General features: G+C 36.1%; 1 protein-coding gene across 8 annotated transcripts in view; it reads right to left on the bottom strand.

Annotated features, from left to right (window-relative positions):
* Nucleotides 1-19,505, bottom strand: part of LOC129742602 (probable G-protein coupled receptor CG31760) — a 240,525-nt gene that overhangs the window by 84,166 nt on the left and 136,854 nt on the right. For all 8 annotated transcript variants that reach the window (XM_055734523.1, XM_055734525.1, XM_055734522.1 and 5 more), the window contains one exon: nt 5,450-5,794. In XM_055734523.1, the coding sequence (XP_055590498.1) occupies nt 5,450-5,776 (327 nt within the window). In that variant the 5' untranslated portion in view covers nt 5,777-5,794. The remainder of the gene's footprint in view (nt 1-5,449; nt 5,795-19,505) is intronic.

The raw sequence follows: 19,505 nt of genomic DNA, 5'->3' as shown, positions 1-19,505 counted from the left end.
CCTGAAGGAAAACGGAGGATCTTCTTCTTGATTTGTTTTCTTCTAGATGAGCGCTCTTCTTGATTTGTTGTGATGAATGTTATTCGTTACAAGTTCTCTTAAAATATTCCCTAGAATACATATACATATTCACGTTTTTCCAAAATAAGAAAATGATCTTAAAATTTTTAATTCCTAAAATCAAAAATCCTAGGCACTTGAAAAAAAATTAATGTGCCAAAAAGTAATATCAATTTGTATTAACAATTAATAAAAAAAAACATGGTTCCATGGTTTAAAAATCAAATCAGTATTTCTGTTTTCATTTTTCAGTTGCTGTATCCAGTTTAGGATACTTTATTTTTGTTCAAATCATCATATGAAACTAGAAATAAAAAGCTGTTTCGAAATCGTCGTTCGAATTTGGTTTTGCATTTCATTCGTAATTTGATTTATATTTCTCAAAACTTATATGCATTTTCAATATTTAACCCTCCAAAGCCGTTCGGGTCAATATGACCCGAAGCGCACATTTCAAACATCTTTATCATCATTCCAATATACTAATGAACTGGTAATTTTGACAGACCAAGTATGTTCTATGAAAATAATGATCAAATCAACGCCAAAAATTTAAAATTTGAGTTTTGAAAATCGGTTCATTGGGAAATGAAATACAGCTAAGCAAAGCCAAAATTGGATGTCGTTTTTTTAAAGTAAGATTTTTTTCTACCGGAAGATTAGTCATAGCGGTCAACACTTTCATTGGACCCCAACATATCTATACATTGTCGGATAGATGGATTCTTGACCATTTCAAACATTAATAAAACAGTTGAATACAGAAAAGCTGTCAGAAGTTATGAGTATTTTAAAAATAAAATTGATTTTTCAGACTTTTTACTTTCTGGACCAGTTTCTGATAATCTGGTAATACTTATCAACTTTATTTTGAAATGTTGAGTAATTAGAATAAATTACCTAGACAATGAATATAATATCATCAAAATCGGTTAACATTTGCAGCCAGGAGAACGAAATCAAACTACAGTTCAAATTTCCCCGAAACGGATTTTTAGCGAACGGCTTTGGAAGGTTAAATGATAATTTTTCAATTATGAAAAAAAAATAGAAAGCAACCTGAGTATTTGTTTCATATACATACCCATAGTTCTCAAGCAGTATTATTGTACAGAGTTCATAACAACACTTCAGTTTTAGCTTCAAAATGCCGATCCAGATTTGAAAACTCAGAATCAGATTCATCATTCGATATTCATACATTAATGTAGATTTACAAGCCGGAATTAACCATCATCCGTCCCAGCTTTTTGTTACCCCATAGAGTTCTTGGAGTGGACTAAAATTGGATTTGTCCAAAATTCATAGTTTTAAAAATCTAGTAGTGTTTTTCAAATATCATGTTGGTCAGTTACGAATTGCTAACAAAAATCATTTTGTGTCCAAGAAAGATTAATTTGGAATCTATAGATATATGTTGCGCATATGTAGGGATATGTTGTTTTTAAATTTTGTAATATCATGACCACAAATAATGTAAAAAGTGGTGTAAAAAACCGTACTTTTCAATCATCATACAAACCGTACTTATCCGGTACAACTGTGTTCGATATTTAACCTCGGGCTCGAACTCAAGGACATCCGCTCAGGAAGCAACAGACTTGCCAACTGAGCTATATCACAAGCCCCACTAGTTTGTTTTGTAAGTTTTGTTAAATGAAACCCCCAGAGGATTTTACTTATGTTATTGATTTTTGAATGGAATATATCGGCTAAAACAGAAAGCAGAAGTTCGAGTAGGCGTTGACCCGCGCTGTCGTCAAAAATGTTCGCTCTGGGAGAAATTTGGTGAGATCCCATATAGTAAAAGGAAAATAGCAGGTAGGCCCTTGCACTTAACCTTGCTTGAAAGCTCCGTGTATGAACACAGCATGCTTGCATACTAACAAAAAAAGTTATGAAAATTTGGCGGTTGTTTATAGAATGGCAATCAAAATTATTATTTTTTTTCCATCGATAGCCGTTCTTCTGAAAACAGCTTAGGATTTGAGATTGGCTCTTCTGCCCATTGGGAAACATTTTTTTGCGTTGGATTTTTCTAAACCATAAATAATCAGCATTCAAAAGATATGTTCATCGCCGTCCCTCTTTGTTGAAAGCAAACAATGCAATTTTTTTCTGTCTATGTTTAAAATTTGATAAATAATCTAATAAAGTTCATATTTCTCTGATGAAAAGTCAATTTGTTTGAACTTTTATTTGAATCGCATAAGAAAAAGGTCATACAAGGCAAAAATCACCAAATTTTTATTTCTAATCGACAAAAAACCCATTTCATATTACTTTTAGCTGGGCAGAAAAGCCAAATATTGTTTGTTGCATTAAAATGCATCAGTGCATATTTTTCTCATAATTTAAATATTTGTCAATTTTTTTGAAAATGTGATTACCTGATAATTCTCATACTTTTGCCAGTTTTTCCATTACTATTTTCGGGGTCTCTTAGCCTAAAGGGTGTCCACAATGAACTTGCCACACTATGAAATTGATCTAACTTTAAAACCATTGGGTAGAATTTAATGAAAATTTGGGTGGATTTAGTTCCTACTGTATTGTTTACATCCTGCAAGTTTAAAAATCCTGTGATCAAAACTCGCGGAAATGGAGTCGAAAGAACAGCTCGTGCGTGCTAAAATCTTACGCATTCATCACGAGAACGAGGATCTTTCGTATCGTTCCATCGCTAAAACGTTGGGAATCGTGAATTCCACAGTTTCGCTAGTGATTAAGCGGTTGGAGGAACGATTGCCTAGAAGTGAAGGAAAAAGTATTCTGTACAACACCAAAAATCACAACCGCGTAGTTGGGGCCTTAAACCGAAGCCCTAACGCCTCCGTTCGGAATGTGGCTAAGAAGCTGCACCTAAGCTGAAGTTTTGTCCTTAAGGCCAAAACGAAGGCTTGGCTTCGAACGTTCAAGGTACAAAAGGCCCCTAATCACGACGAGTAGCAGAACAAGTCCGCCAAAACCCGTTCCAGGAAGTTATACCTCAACATGCTGACGAAAGCATCATGGACGACAAAACATATGTGAAGGCCGACTTCAAACAGATCCTCGGCAACCTGTTTTTCACGGCCGAGGTTAAATTCAGCGATCCGGAGCATGTCCGCACTCAGAAGATGTCCAAATTTGCGAATAAATTCCTTGTTTGGCAAGCCATCTGCACGTGCGGGAAGCGGAGTGCACCTTTCGTGATCCAGGACACGATGAACGGACAGGTGTACATGAAAGAGTGCCTCCAAAGCCGGCTGCTTCCTCTCCTGAAGGCCCACAACGTCCCAACAATTTATTTATTTATTTATTTACATAATATTCCGTCTCACGACATAACTTGACGAACATAATCCCTAAAATTCACTCGGTCCATGGCAACCGATCTCCAATTTCTCGGGCATCCCACGTTCGCCAGATCACGCTCCACTTGGTCTAACCATCTCGCTCGTTGCACCCCCGCTTGTCTGGTTCCTACCGGATTCGTAGCGAACACCTGTTTTGCAGGACAGTCGTCGGCATTCTCGCAACATGTCCTGCCCAGCGTATCCGGCCAGCTTTCACCACCTTCTGGATACTGGGTTCGCCGTAGAGTCGCGCGAGCTCGTGGTTCATCCTTTGCCTCCACACTCCGTTCTCCTGTACGCCGCCAAAGATGGCTCTTAACACTCGTCGCTCAAATACTCCGAGTGTACGCAGGTCCTCCTCGAGCAATATCCATGTCTCGTGCCCGTAGAGAACAACCGGTCTAATGAGCGTCGTATACAGGTTACACTTCGTGCGAGGGCTAAGTCTTCTCGACCGCAGTTGCTTGTGGAGTCCATAGTAGGCACGACTTCCGCTGATAATTCGCCTCCGGATCTCACGGCTGGTGTCATTGTCTGCGATCACAAGTGAGCCGAGATAGACAAAGTCTTCGACTATCTCCAGCTCGTCGCCGTCGACCGTGACCTTGTTATTACTGGACAAGCGGGTTCGGTCGGTCTCGGATCCGCAGGCCAGCATATACTTCGTCTTGGACGTATTAATCATCAACCCAATCCTTCCTGCTTCGCGTTTCAGTTTGCGGTAGATGTCTTCCACCGCCGCAGATGATCTGCCGACTATATCAATGTCATCGGCAAAGCAGATAAGTTGACTGGATCTGTTGAAAATCGTGCCCCGCATTTCGTTCTCCATGCCCAACGTCCCAACAATCTTCTGGCCGGATTTGGCCTCATGCCACTACTCCAAGGACATGCTGAAGTGGTAAGCGGATAATAAGGTCAATTACGTGCCGAAAATGTTCAGAGCTGAAGATCACGATTCCTCTGGCCTCGAGGTAATACGCTGAGTTGAAGTGCTTCTAATAGTGCGGGGCAGTCGGTTCTTGAAGAAAACAGATCGGCCGGCAGGCTTGCAGCTGTCGATGTTGAATAGGCGGCAGCGGCTAGCGTCTTGCCAGTTTCGGTGCTGAAGAGCGAATCGCAAAACCGAGCCATTTCGATAGTAAAGGCATATGTGCGAGGGTCGATCGAACCAAGTAGTAAAGTTCCTTGAGAAAGTAAATATCTTTAATGTCTTTTGTCATACAGAATAGGATGCCCAGGTATCTGGAGGCTTTATCAATTATGTAGATTTTGGGGATCGTGTTATCCAGCCGTTTGTCCAGATTCACACAAAGGTCTTTTACATTCTCAACTCGCGCAACTCTCTCTTGTCCAAGAAAATATTCAGCCGATAACGGGAGCCGCTTGCTTTGAAACAAAATTACCGTGCAATTGTTGCAATTCAAGGGAAGACAATCTACAACACACCAGGTGGCAAGATGTTAAACTGGCTCTGCCAGACGTTCAGTAAATATTCAAAATTCAACAGATTTTTACGCAAAAAATCAACCATCGATTAAAGTAAACTTCCTTTTTTGTTACTGAAGGATTCCTTATTCCAATCTAGCTTACTATTTCGAAGATATATACTTTTAATATAAAATAAATTAAAAATGAATAATCATTTCGGCTTATTCAACAAGTGTAACTTGTATCGTTTGTCGACAGGTTTATACCGTGCGAGGCAATATTCATAAATCCGCCTACTGGGTAAAACTCGCTTATTTACAGCCGTTTGACGAAATGGCTGATAAAACATCATATGTAATAAGTCCAGTTTGAAGGTAATATCCTTTTATAACGAGGCAAAATTTATTTTTTATCGAGGTAGAATGTGAAAAAAATTTGAAATTCAAACAAGTTTTTGAGCTATTTTGTTGTAATATATTGAATTTTCCAAATCATCCGTACAGAATCGCTAAACAAAAAATGTTCATCAGACTTAATCTTTTATAGTATATCATGATATCATTTTGGAATAAGAATGTCCGTTTAATGTACACGAACTTAAAAAGAATCACAATACTCACCACACTTGCCCGGGTCGAAGCTGCTTGTGTCGAGGAGGACGATAATCCACTACTCCCACCACCACCAGCAGCCTCCGGAGAATGAGTGTGGGGGGAACCCGACATCGGTCCTGTCGCTGGATTAATTGTTCCAGCCCCGGTCCCAACACCCACAGACCCTATCGCCCCGTCGCTTGTCGCTCTCATAATGCCGCCCCCACCAGCAGCCCCAAGTTGGGCAAAACTGACGCAACAGTTTTGCCCCAACAGGCTCAGCAGCATCAGGACGAATCTCGCTCTCCATGCTATGGCCGCCAGCCGCCTGGGCCATAACAGTGCTCTAAACATCGCAACCAGTCATGTGACCTAGAAGGAAGGTGGAAAGAGAGAGAGATGGAATGGGGATCAGAGAAAGAAAACAACATATGGGGAGCAAATTAAATGATGAAGAGCTACTTCGGCATAATTGCCGGGTTTCATGTCAGATGGTTTATTGAAAAGGGTTCAATTGTGGGAGCTTGATGGTGTACAGTTTTGCTTAGCGAGGGAACCTCCTTAGGAGAAGGTCTCCACTTTATGCTTTCAAGTTGTTATTGTTTTGAAAATGCTTACTAAAGTTGTGCAGGTGCCTATTAAGTTCATTTGAAATGAAAATAAACACTTTTAAACTCATAAGCCACATCCTTTTGTCCCCGGGTCAGACATTGTAGCACGTAGGAGAAAGGTCGTATCACAAACGTTTATTTTCAATATAATTCCTACCCACATTCCACATATGTAGTATCGAGAAGGTTGCATTAACGGACAGTTATATAGGGTAACGGACCTATTTTGGACCGCTTTGGGAAGTGGCTATGCTATTTTCTGGAATAAAAAAGCATATGTTACAATTTTCGACTGCTTTATCCGTTCATTACGAAGATCAAGGCTTTTTCTATCGAAAAATATCGTCGTTTGTAACAATGTAACAAGATTTAAGCCTAAAAACACGTTTCTTCAATCATTACTCTGGTTAGTATTTTGGACCACCAGGTTTCTATTTTGGACCACCCTTTGGACCTATTTTGGACCACCCTTAAACTAAATAAGTTTTTTTTTCTAAATTTTGCTATATTTCGACAGCGATTGATGCGCAGTTATGCGAATTATTCAGGTAATTTTGTCTTTTCATATTGTTATAGACTAGTGAAGTTGTGTTTGTTTGATAAGAATAGAGTAAAAACAGTAAAATTCCTCTGTTATAAAGTGTGTCCCAAATGTTATGAAAATTCTGATAGCACACTGAAATCTCGACGAATTTTTTTCTGCAGTGTTCAATACTGGCCAGTTGGCTTATCTTTAGGCTCAATTTTCAGAACGCAAATCTCCTTCAGGCGACCCAATGATAAGTTGAGAAAATCTGACATCATGAACTTCGCGACATCAATTGATGCATTTTGACTTCCAAAACCTTAGTGGATTTGGTTTGGCTTCAGTTCTGTAGATAAATTCAAAAAGATAAAAATGTGCAAGATTTATGCTATCTTTTTAGCCATCTAATAGTCAGATTTTTTTTCACAAAAATTTAGTTTTAAGTTTGATACTAACTTTGTTCAAGGATAAAATTTATCGTTGGAGTAATTTTCCAACAGTTTTTTTTTAAATTGCATAACCACAGGGGCTGAAAACTAGAATTTTAGTACTTAATCGCTTGTAAAATTTACACATTTCAACCATCTTTTCCCAAGTTTTGAAACATATATAGCTAAAATTGAATATACTATTCGATAAAATTGTTCTAATATTAACTGAGATATTTCAACTGTTACAAAAATTAAACTCGTTGCATATTTGCCGATTTGTAGTCGTTTTTTTCCAAACCCCTACTTTGGACGGGTTTTATATTTCGTTTCTTCTACCTACCCAAGTTTTTTTTCCTCTAAAATCATTCCTGAACGCACTCATTATACTGGCAATCCTAAATGGTTGAAACTTTTAGACCAAACTTTCAATATTTTTTCATGAAGCATAAAAACAATGACTTAATAAAAAATTGGTGCAAGTCCAATTTTTCATGTTTTGAGGCTTCTTTAAGCTGTAGCTTTTAACAACTGCTTATCAAACAGTTGCCAGTTATGTAGATTGTAAGATTAACGTGATTCAATATATAGTGCACAAAAAGTTAGTTAAAACTAAGACTAGCTTGGTTTTATGCCGATTAAAGTGAACCTCGTCTAATGGCGAGTTTGGGCTTTGGCGAGTTGGTTTAATTAAATCATGCTTAAATTCCAATTTTTATTCATAATGAGTGATTGAAATAGTGTGCATAATTCTTTCATAACGTCGTACAACTTCTTATAACGTTCATGAACATTTAACTGCCAGTTTTATACCCAGGTTATGTTGAGTGGTCCAAAATAAGTCCCTAAGGAATAAAGTAGGACCTATTTTCGACATGGGTCAAATTGCCAATAAAACCAGTTATTTTGCTTTTTCGAGCTTGCAAAATAGTTTTCACGTGTTTTATCATAGCTGTAAACATGTTTGTATTTGTAAAATTCATCACAGCTATGCAGCAAACCTCTTGAAAGTTGACTCCATTAATGCCACGTCCTCCTGAAATGGCCCTGATTAGGTCCAACTGTGAAAAATCAAAACTTTATTTTCAATTTTCTCTCCGTTAACAGCTTACTTAAATAAAATTTTAGATGTTATTAGAATAATAAGAAATAGCTTTAACTATATTTGTTCAAAATTTTTATGAATAACATGATTTATAAGAGAAATATTGGCAAAAAGCTACAAGGTGGTCCAAAATATGTTCCCGGTCCAAAATAAGTCCGTTGCCCTACTAGGTATATCATTACTCATGAAATACATTAAAATACATTTTACTAGACATTATGAGGGACTTTCTACCTACAAAGTTCTAAACCTGGAAGCTATCACTACACTGAACCCAAATTCACTCTTAAAATACAAATGATTTTTCACTTAAAAACAAGGATCCAGTGATTTTCTTCCATCCAAGTGCGACATATACATTTCACTTGGCAGTCACTTAAATTTCAAGTGAATTCATCCACATTCACTTCAGTCGTCACTTGAATTTGAAGTGAGAAAAAATATTCACTTCCCCATCACTTGAATTTCAAGTGAATGTCAGGTTGTAATTGTGTTTATTTTTAGAGTTCGAAATGGCAAATTCTAAAGAGCAGCGTTTAAAGCTTATGCTGGATTTGGATTTTCCCAATTCTTTAATAGGCGATTTTGGCGGTAGTTTGTGTTAAACGCGATGTAAGAAAAAGTTATTTAAAGGTGTTATCATGTTTCAGCTTGTGGGTTGAACGGGACAGGTTTTTTGGTTTGCAGCAGGGAAGATTTAGAAGTCGCACTATCCGCAGTTACCGATCTGCCTTGGGATTACGATGGAATTTTCCTTTCGCCATAAATTTATGGCGAAAACGTAATGTAAGAATTTGAAATCGTAGTGCTGTTAGTTAAATGTTCTTTTATTTAAAAACACGAGAGATAATTAACTAGAAACATACTTAGAAACTCAGATAAATTTCACTCGAACGTCCTAGTGTAATTCACTTGACCGGTCACTTAAGTGAATTCACTTGACCCATCACTTAAAATTCAAATGAAATTACGTATGGCGAGAATTTACTACAGATGTCACTTATTTTTTAAGTGAAAATTATTTTGGGTGTATTATTGAGATTGACACGTTGATATTAGCTTTGAGTGAAGTTGATTGGAATAAATTGTGCACACAAAAGTTTCGTGATTTCACTATTCTCATGAATTTCAATTCAGGGATTCACTCAGACACGTCTGTCGCTCACAAAAATAGATAAATGACTTGTGTTTTTTTACACTACGTAGCTTCTTTTCCTGTGTTGCCACACATTTGTTTTATTTATTTTGTTGATTTTTATTTTTTATTTTGAACATTCTTCAACCCACCTCTACATTGCTCTCACCTCGAATATTAAACTAGAACTTTCATTACGTGAAATTTTTTTTATACATTTTAAACTTCTATATTTATTTCTATTGAAACGAAGAATTTTATTCGATTTTTTCCGAAAACAAAACATACAAAAAAAATTGCAGCAACAATCCTAGATTTTTTGAATTTTCTGACATCCATCTTACTACATCCACAGAGAACAGACGTACAAGCTAGCCCACGAAACTTATGTAAAAATCCCAACACCCTTTTTGATATTTTGTAAGTTTATATATGATTACGTCTTTTCGAAAACTGGGCACTTTAAAGTTGATTTGTGACTTTTGAACGGCGCGATACATGGCACTCTGTTTGTAGTCGATTTCTAACGTATTTTTTTGGTGATAACATTTGAAATTTTACACACTTTTTTGACGATTTTCTGTTCGAGCTTGTACGTCTGTTCTCTGTGCTACATCCAAGATGATATAATTGATATGATATAATTGAAAAAGCACTACTGGCATAATGACTCGAGCTCCCGAGCAAAATGATGAATTATCACAACATTCAAGCGATACTAGAAAAACATGTTATGAGATTTTTCATCCCAAAAATAATAGTGAGAATCGAACTCTCGGCTTGCCAGTCCGATATCTTGTCCAGTGATGGTTTGAATCATTTGACTTAATTTTGAATCATTTGCTTATAACTTCTTTTGAAAACATTTTTCCCAGAAATGAACTAGATCTTAGCTGCAACTTTTGTGACCAACACAAACCTGTATCTCTTATGCCTTATGAATGAGAAATCGAAAAGTTTAAATTTTTGAGCAATGATCGTAATCACAATCATTTGGATTAGCGGGTTGGATTAAATCCTACAATTCATACCACATTGAAGATACATATTTATGACATACAAGAAAGTTGTAGCTTAGATCTGTATCTACTAAAGTTTAGAACATCATTTCATGGAAAAATGTTTTCAAAAGAAGTTATAACCAAATGATTCAAAAATAAGTCAAATGATTCAAACCATCACTGATCTTGTCATTGTCATAATCCTTCTGCTACCGCCGATTACCAGTTATTAGAAAGCTTGTTAATGCCGGTCCAGCACAGAATCTTATACCGATAATTCCGCCTCCAAGGAAGCTCATTTTTGGAGTAGAGTCTGATTTGTCTGATCTGGCTTGTAAATGCCGGTCCGGCACAGAATCTTATACCGATAACTCCACCTCCAAGGAAGTTCATTATTGAAGTAGAGTCTGATTTGTGGGTGTGCCAGAAAGAAATTTATTGAAAAACAATGCTAGTAGCCTTGACAAATATCACTTTTTCAGTCTTTCCCTATTATTTACCCGGAGGAACAAACAATCAATAGCAGCAGCCTAAAAATCTGCGCGTTCTAAGCCAATCCGTCTTTTTCCTGCAGAATGCGAAATCAAAACAAACAAACATCAGCAGCAGTCTTGAAAATCTGCGCTTCCAAAGCCAATCCGCCTTTTTCCACCGGAAGGCCAAACAAAAACCAAACAGCAGCAGCAGCCTTGAAAATCTGCGCGACCCAAGTCAATCCGTCTATCTCCACCGGAAAGCTAAATCAAAAGAACCAAACAGTAGCAGCAGCCTTAAAATATCTGCGCTTCCTAAGCCAATCCACCTTTTCCACCGGAAGGTTAAATCAAAACAGCCAATCAGCAGCAGCAGACTTGAAAATCTGGGATTCTTTAGCTAATTCGTCTTTCTCATCGGAAGGCTCAATCGAAATAAACAAACAGCAGCTGCCGTAGAGTGCCCCAAATGACCCGACTTTTGAAAAAGTTATGCACTGCAGGATAAAATTAATCCTAGGCCTAGTACAAGATTTTATGCCAAATTTGGGCCAGATCGGATCACAGGAGGGGCCGCTCAACGAGCCTAAAGTTTATATGGGTTTTTAGACATTTTGTTCGGGAGAAACATAAAAAACCATATTTTCATCAATAAATTTGGTTCTTTTCGGCCGACTTATTTTAGGTACGGATTTTCCTAAAGCCCAGTTTATGATAAATATTTCATCCGAAGGCTGCAATTCGATTCGAGTTAGATAAAAAAGTTATTAGGCTTCAAAAATGGGCTTACTTTTTTAAGATTGGTATTCATCGTCGACCGTCCCCGACTTATTAACAGTGATGAATACCACCTTATAAAAGTAAGCGCATTTTTGAAGCCTAATAAGTTTTTTATTTCAACTCGCATCGAAATGCAGTCATGAGATGAAATATTTGTCATGGTTTAGGCTTTAAGAAAAATTGTATTTAAAATAAATCGACCGAAAGGGACCAAAGTTATTTATGAAAAACTGGAGTTTCATGTTCCTCCCGAACAAAACGTCTCAAAATCCCATACAAAAATCAGGCTCATTGAGCGACCCCTTCCCGTGATCTGATCTGGCTTAAATTTTGCATGAGATCTTATACTAGGCCTAGGATCAATTTTAGCCTGCGTCGCATAACATTTTACAGGTTTTGAATTTCCCATACAAGTTTGGGGCAGTCTAAGCAGCAGCCTTGAAAATCTGCGCTTCCTAAGCCAATCCGTCTTTTTTCACTAGAAGGCCAAATCAAAACAACCAATCAGCAGCAGCAGACTTCAAAATCTACGTATTCTAAGCCAATTTGACTTTTTTCACCGGAAGGCCGATTTTGAAACAAACAATTAGCAGCAGCCTTAACAATCTGCACTTTTTCAGTCGCTCCGTCTTTTTTACCGGAGCACGAAGAAAAATATGTCTATAGTTAAAATATCAACTAAATTTTTCGTCTACAGGAACATAAATATGATTGAAGTATCCAACTAACTAACATCCTTTCATGTTTCCCCCCTTGACTACTAGGACGTGGCCGGCGCTGCTATTAATCATATTCAATGAGAGAGAGCATGAATTTTGTGCAACGTGAATGTACTGCTAATCCCAAGCAGCATTCTATTGGCCTTTGCACAAAGTTGATGGCCTCGGTTAATCGCGGAGTAGCAACCATTGGCGAAGTAGAACTTGTTCTGCCTAGCCACGCCAGCGATCATGAAATTGGAAATGCATAAGTTGAGCAAAGTATAATCAAATATGTTATCTGAAGTTTAAAAAATTATCATATCTAAGCATATCATATATCGTCATATCTGAATACTTTTTTTTTTTCGTTGTATGAACATATCTACACAGTGTTTCCAGTTCGATGATTTAAGGTGGATATGAGTAGTCAACCAAGCTAAGCTAAGCTAAGCTACAGGAACATAAATATGATTGTTTGGTTCTGACCCGAAAATACGATCAACCCAACTATCAGATTATACGATGCCACGAAAGGAAAAATGGCTGATTTAGCGATCGCATCAGCTTCGAGAATCCAACATGAATTTTTAGTCAATCATTCGTATGGCTGTTTTACCGTAATACTGCTCCCCATGAACGTCGGAAATTTTAGATTCAAATATTAATAAAAATTAATTTGAGCAGTTAAATGCATTGTTTTGAGGAGAAGTCCTCGATAACCAAAACAACTTCACAGTAACGCTGATTTGTTCGTAGATTTTAATGTTGATCAAGCAAAACAGTATGTTGAATTAAATATCAGTGGCATGGAAGATGGAACAATTTTCAAATAATCTAAGTATCAGCCTCGCAAATCTGTTCATATTACCAACTACGCCATTGTTGTGATTTCACGATTCTGATGAATATCAATTCAAAGAATAATTCAGACACGTCTGTCGCTCACGAGAATTTATCAATGACTGACTTGTGTTTTTTTACACTTTGTAGCTTCCCTTCCAGGGTAGCCACATATTTGTTTCATCCTTGATTTTTTGCAGAACTGAGTAAATTTTAACTTTTAGTTTGTAACTTATCGGTGAAAAGTGATGTCTTTTTTTAGTAAGAATATCTTAAGATTTTGAAATTTTCAAGACGGACAGAAAGTTAGAAGAAATGAACATTGGTAGGCCAAGCGCGGATCGCCCCACAAGCGGTAACTTGGGAAGCGGTAACTTGGGAAGCGGTAACGAAGAAGTCACTTACTAAAGCTTAGTTCTTTTAGAAATGGGACAGTTACGAATGCCTGTATCTAAAAAACCATTCGTTTGAACGAAATACTTTCTATGAAGAAAAAGAAGGTAATGTTATGATCTTTCATGAAAAAATTTGAAAAAAAATATTTACCGTTTTTTATTAAAGAAATTTCTACTTTATTCTTGGTATCTCCCATTGGCCGGCGCACACTTTTTTCAGTCAAGGTATTGATCAGTTTCTCCAACTTATGCTTCGTAAAATCTATATTTTAGGTGGCTTCACCCTCCTTCTTCAATTTCTGATACTTTTTGGTCCAATACTTCTCTGGAAACTGGAAACTGGAAGCATTTAAGTGGATACAGTTGTTTCGAAATGAAAAAATTTGATTATTTTTGACCACATTTTTGAACGTTTTTTTTTCGGTACCGGTTTTACAGCTTATGAGCTTTGGAACTATCAAAAAATGGTTGTTTGAGGTTGGATTTCAATGAGTCATCACTAGGCGACACTTTCAGCTTATCGGAGAAAATTGTTTTGGACATTTCAGCGATCTACCCTTAGTTTTTCGTTTATTGAAAATTAAAAGTGCTGGTATGAGACTTGACTTCCTTGATGATACTTAACCGTTGTTGCCGATCATGTGCTTCTCTCCAATGCTTGATTTGAGCTTTGTGGACATTATTGACAGTGTTTGCATACTTATCCACCACAAAAACTCAGTAATTCTTTGAATAATCAACGGTTTTGTCAGCTATCAATTTGATAATGACATATTTTCAAGGAAACTGTGCAAAATTATTTTTTTCTTTTTCTCTCGCATCGTACATATCTCAAAAACGCGTAAATTTTAAATTTTGAAAAAAATAGGTCGAATAGTACTTTTTACAGCCAACAAAATGCTGTCAAAATTTTCAATATCCAATAACTAGTTAACGAGCTATTAGCAAATGAAAGTGTCCCATTTCTAAAAGAACTAAGCTTTACTAACAACCAGCTGATGCTTGGGCAAAGAACCATACAAGTAGTTTAAAGCTGTCGATAACATAAAGCCCTTAGCTCATATTCTACATCTATTCGTTTCTTCTACCTAAAGCGCTCTAGCTTTGACCTTTAAACCAATCAATAGTTTCATTTCTGTCTTAATCACTTTCCATTATAAATTATTATTGGATGATATGCTATAAATTTAAATGAGAATATATCCCAGTGCCGATCAAAATATTATAAAGGCTATCAAAATATGATTCTTATATGAAAAAAGGTTTAGTGATTTGAAAATTTTGATAGCAAGTGAGTACTTTATTTTGTCGCGTACCTATATCAAGACTTAACTCAAAACACATAAATTTGACACGTGCACCACTCTGATCAGAGAGCTTCATTTAACTCTTGAATAAAATCACCCCGCTTCTAATATCAAAATGAAAGAAAACATCTCACTTCTCTAAAACTAACTCTTTCAAAGTCCTCATCCAATGATCCCAAAACACAAGAATCAGAAGGCAATCATCCAAATCAACCGATGGCACATTTTCACGAGGAAGTTCACTCGACAGGCGCTCGGTAACGCGATATAAAAGTTGATTTTTTTTTCATTTTACTCAAACGTCAACGCTTTGACGCTCTCTCTACCAATGATGGTCCATTGAATCATTTCCGTTTCGGGACACCCAGACGGTAAACTGAATGGTCCAACTTGAATTCGCCAGCCGCCGCAAGGCTTTTCCAGCAGCAGCAGTACTGATGAATGGAAACTGTTTCGATCCCATTCAAAGTTACTCGGCGTAACAGTTCGTCGGAACGATGAAAAGCTTAAAACGGGATTCTTTTTTCCGTTTTTTTCCTTCTGATTTTCGATTGAGCAATTGCCAATTCAAAACTGGATTAAAGTGAAGGGAGGAACTGGTACGGCTCAAATAAAAAAAAATCCATACAGTGTCATTATTTTAGAGGTTTTACGTTATTTTTTTTATGATATAACCACTAAACTTGAATGATCCTCAATCGCAAAGTTTCATAATTATTTCAATTTTAAAATTTCATATTAGACCCACCCAAGCAGCCAGCCTATCTCAGCCTCCTCTGTCAGAACAGACTTCGTTCTCAGGATTCAGAGGATTTCCAGCAAATTGCTTTTGCTTCGTCTGGTTTGGCTGAGTTAGTTTTGATTTTTCATCGAAGGTTTTTATTCAATTTTTCGGCATTGTGTTGAAAATATGTCATAGGTCTTGATGTTCACACTGAACGGTGAAAATAAGATTATTTTTGAGCGTCTCTATTACCAAAATTTCACCAAATAAGCTTTGTTAGAAATATGAAGTATTGTTAATTCATTCAAAATTGACAGTTTTTTCGCTTATACTTCTTTGGCTTCGATGGCCTCACATGATACAAAATAAAGAAAAATTACGCTAAATTTCATAGGTGTATCTGTGAAAGTTATTCAAGTCATTTTAAAATTAATAGTCATACAGCATGTTCGCAGCCAAAAAAGTTTCAAACTAGTTAAGACCAAGAGAGTTTTAGTTAATTTTAGCTATAGGTGAATCATTAGAAATTTGAAAGTGTAGGTAGAAGGGACCTTTAAAAACGCACCAGGTATAATAAACATTAAGGATCTAAACCAGGGGGATGACAACTTCTTTTTGCAAGCAAGAATCTTTTTTTTCTTTATTATCCATCGGGAGAGACGTTTATGATGTTTTTGAAATTTACAAACCTGTTCAAATAAAAACTTTATTTAAGACCTAAAAAAAATTTATAAGGGCATCTGTAATCGTGGTCTATTAGTGGGCCTAATTTATACCAGAAATGAACCAAAGAAATGAGATCCGATCCAATGAAAATACTGGCAACTGCACGGTTTAGAACAAGGGTCAGCAACCTTTGGAAGCAACGGGCCACTTTTGATTTGAAATTCTTTTAGCAGGCCGCTTTTAAAACAACATTTAGGTAAAATAGTTTGCAAAGCTTTACGTATTTTTTCTATAAAGACAAATTTTTACAAAAAATAAAACTGAAAAAGGGATAAATAAAATGAATTCATGTACTTGCATAAACATATTTAAAAAAAAAGGTAATTAGACTAGCCGAAAGTGAATAATCACTTATCTTGATTAGAGATCCATAATGTTTGAAATCATTTGCTTCCCTTTTATTTATTAAAAACTTAAAATTTTGAAAGTCTTTCTATGGTTCGTTAAAAGATTTGAATCGTTTTCTGAGAATACCCTGTTTTTGTTCGAACAAATGCGATGGTATTTTTCGTCATCACTTCCATTTAAAAATTTCATGGCGCTTAACCATAACGATTTTTTCTGTGCCCATTTTTGAAAAGTTTGTTTACAATTTATAAAAATTTTGTCGTGAAGCCTCAGTTCTTTCTCTATAAACGGTGATTATTTTTTTTATTTGATGTTCCGTATGAATTCATTGCATTGAGATATCGAGCAAGGTTAAAAAATTATGAGAAATTCATAATTTCACAGATTTTTATCCAGATTTGTTTGTCAATGTTGCAGTTTAAATTTTTGATTCTAGAATTTTTTTTTTCAGACTTCATCAGTTTTCTCAGATAATTTAATTTAAATGCCTCTGGGATAAGTCTTATAAGACTGAAACATGAAAATCTTATGACTTTGGTAATGTGGATTGCTAATTTTCAAGTAAAATGACTCAGTTCAATCGATGTTTGGTATGATTTGCCAATGAAGTTTTTTAAAATAGCACCACAACGAGCAAAACAACGAAATTCACACTTTTCCGAGGAGCAAGGAATCTCAGAATTGATTTTGACTTATTCGGGGGCACTGAATCAATGAGTTTGTGTTTGTCAGCTCTAGTTTTCGAAATGACTTTTAAAAAGAGGTTTAAAATAAGTAATTCAATTTGTGAACTTATTGGACGAAACTGTAAAAAACAAATACTTAATGACTCAATGATCAACCTTCCCAAAGATCGCGAGCAATTTTGATTCTGAAAAAAAATTAAGGAAGTTTTCTTTTTGTTCTTTTTTCCAAACCTGCAAAAACGGGTTTCCAAACCTGCAAAAACGGGAGTTTTGACGAAACTTTAAAGAAAAATTAAACTAAATTGAATCTTTAATATTTTTATAACCGTAAGTCAAATCATTTCACAGTCTTCAACAAAGTTGTTGAATGAGTTAAAATCTTTAATATCCAATTTTAAATAACTTTCTGAAATGAGGTCAGAAAAAATTGTAATCTTATTTTATTTCTATAAATTGTAGAATTCAATTTTTTGAAAGCGTTGTAGGGGAGATGGGGGCATAATGGCCACCTTAAGGAAAACGGTTATTTAACCATAGAAAATAGCTATAATATGGAGGCTACATTATTGTTTCGTGTTCAGGAACTTGAAAAGCCTATTCCCTAACGGGCAGAAACGTGAAACACTAGATGAAAACGTTAAAAAATGCATTTTAAAAATTTTTGCCAAAAGCTGAAAACCAGCCACTGTGGAGGCATAATGAGAACCCCCCCCTGAGGCAGTATGAGCACCATTAATCAGAGCAAGATGTGCGTTTTTGCCCGGGAATCTAGCAGCGAATTCAATTCGATGAAGTCAGGTGAGTCGTAGATTCATCAAACAAAGCAATAACAAAATAATCTAGGTCTGTTTGTAGAATACAAACAATTCACGCACGCTCATACATTAAGTGCTTTGTTCGGAGGATGATGCTACTAGCCGTATAATGTAACAATAAAAAAATCGATCATGAATTAAGAATGGAAAAAAATCACCTCGAACAGAAATCTAACTCTAGTCTTTTGATTACCTCTCCGACACCTTACCAATAGGCTAAATTGTCGGATGAAAACTAGTCAAGGTGAGACGCTATAAATCAATTTTAATTCGCTGCTAGATTCTACGGCAGAAAATGCTCATTATGCCTCGACAATATGGTGCTGTATATGCCCCTAGTCAACAAATTTAAGTAAAAACGTGTTTTAAAACTGATAAAAGTGAAAAATCAAAAATTTTTTGATGGTAAAAATTGAGAAACAATGTGTACATCATGTTGCAGTGCGTACATTATAGATCAAGGTTATTTTAAGATCATAAGAGCTTATTTCGTGGTGCTCAAAAATTATAATATTTTCGTAACTTGAGAACAAAGCTAGTTTTTTTTAAATATCTCTGTAAAGATGATAAGGAGATTCCTTTTTTTTATGAATAATTAATACTATAGGAAGTACGAAACAAATCCTCATGAAAATTTATTTAAGAAAATACGCACTTTCGTAGAAAATCGTAGTTCTCATTATGCCTCGGGTGCTCGTTATGCCCTCATCTCCCCTATCTCTCTTGGCAATATCTGAGACCTTGATTGAATGAAGGATAGTAAATTGATTCAAAATCAGCTTTTGGTTATTATGAAGTTTATTGGTTTATCAGTTATAAAAGATCGATTACACCAAAAACTGATCATTTTTAAAATTTCCACACGCCATATCACCGATACCAGAAGTGATTGACAAAATCTGTGAAATGTTTTAAATTCAGGACGCCAAAATTTAACAAAATTAGTTATTGAAACATAGGCACCAAAAATGCTGTTTTCCTGAGTAGTCGTTACAAATATTTTGGGTTGAATCACAGAACTACAGATATTGTTCTTGTCGCGAAATCCTACAAAAAAGTAAACAATCTGAATGATTATGGGGCTAATGCAACTGCAAATAAGCAACGTACATATGTAATTAAGTAATTAATACATTATTTTTGGTTCAGTAGGGACTGCTATTTAATGATAATAACAATCTTTGGTGTAAAAAAAAATATAATAAAAATATAATTTGAGATAAGCTTCGCGGGCCGCACAAATATGCGTCGAGGGCCGCATGCGGCCCGCGGGCCGCGATTTGCTCATCCCTGGTTTAGAACTGTGTCAAATTGGATCCAAATCTTATCAGTTTTGGATCAATCCTTATACCAGCTCTAAAAAAAAGTTGGGTTAAAACTGGTATAATAGATCACCAGTGCGGTTGCTCGGGTCGGAATTTGGGTCTGAACCGGCTGTTTGGACCACGGATACAGGTGCTCTAATGGTTATTTTCTAGAAAC

The sequence above is a fragment of the Uranotaenia lowii genome, chromosome 2, assembly GCF_029784155.1.
Source record: "Uranotaenia lowii strain MFRU-FL chromosome 2, ASM2978415v1, whole genome shotgun sequence".
In the NCBI taxonomy this organism is placed as follows: Eukaryota; Metazoa; Arthropoda; class Insecta; order Diptera; family Culicidae; genus Uranotaenia; species Uranotaenia lowii.
The sequence above is the reverse complement of the archived record's forward strand: the minus strand, read 5'-3'. Positions and strand labels throughout refer to the sequence as shown.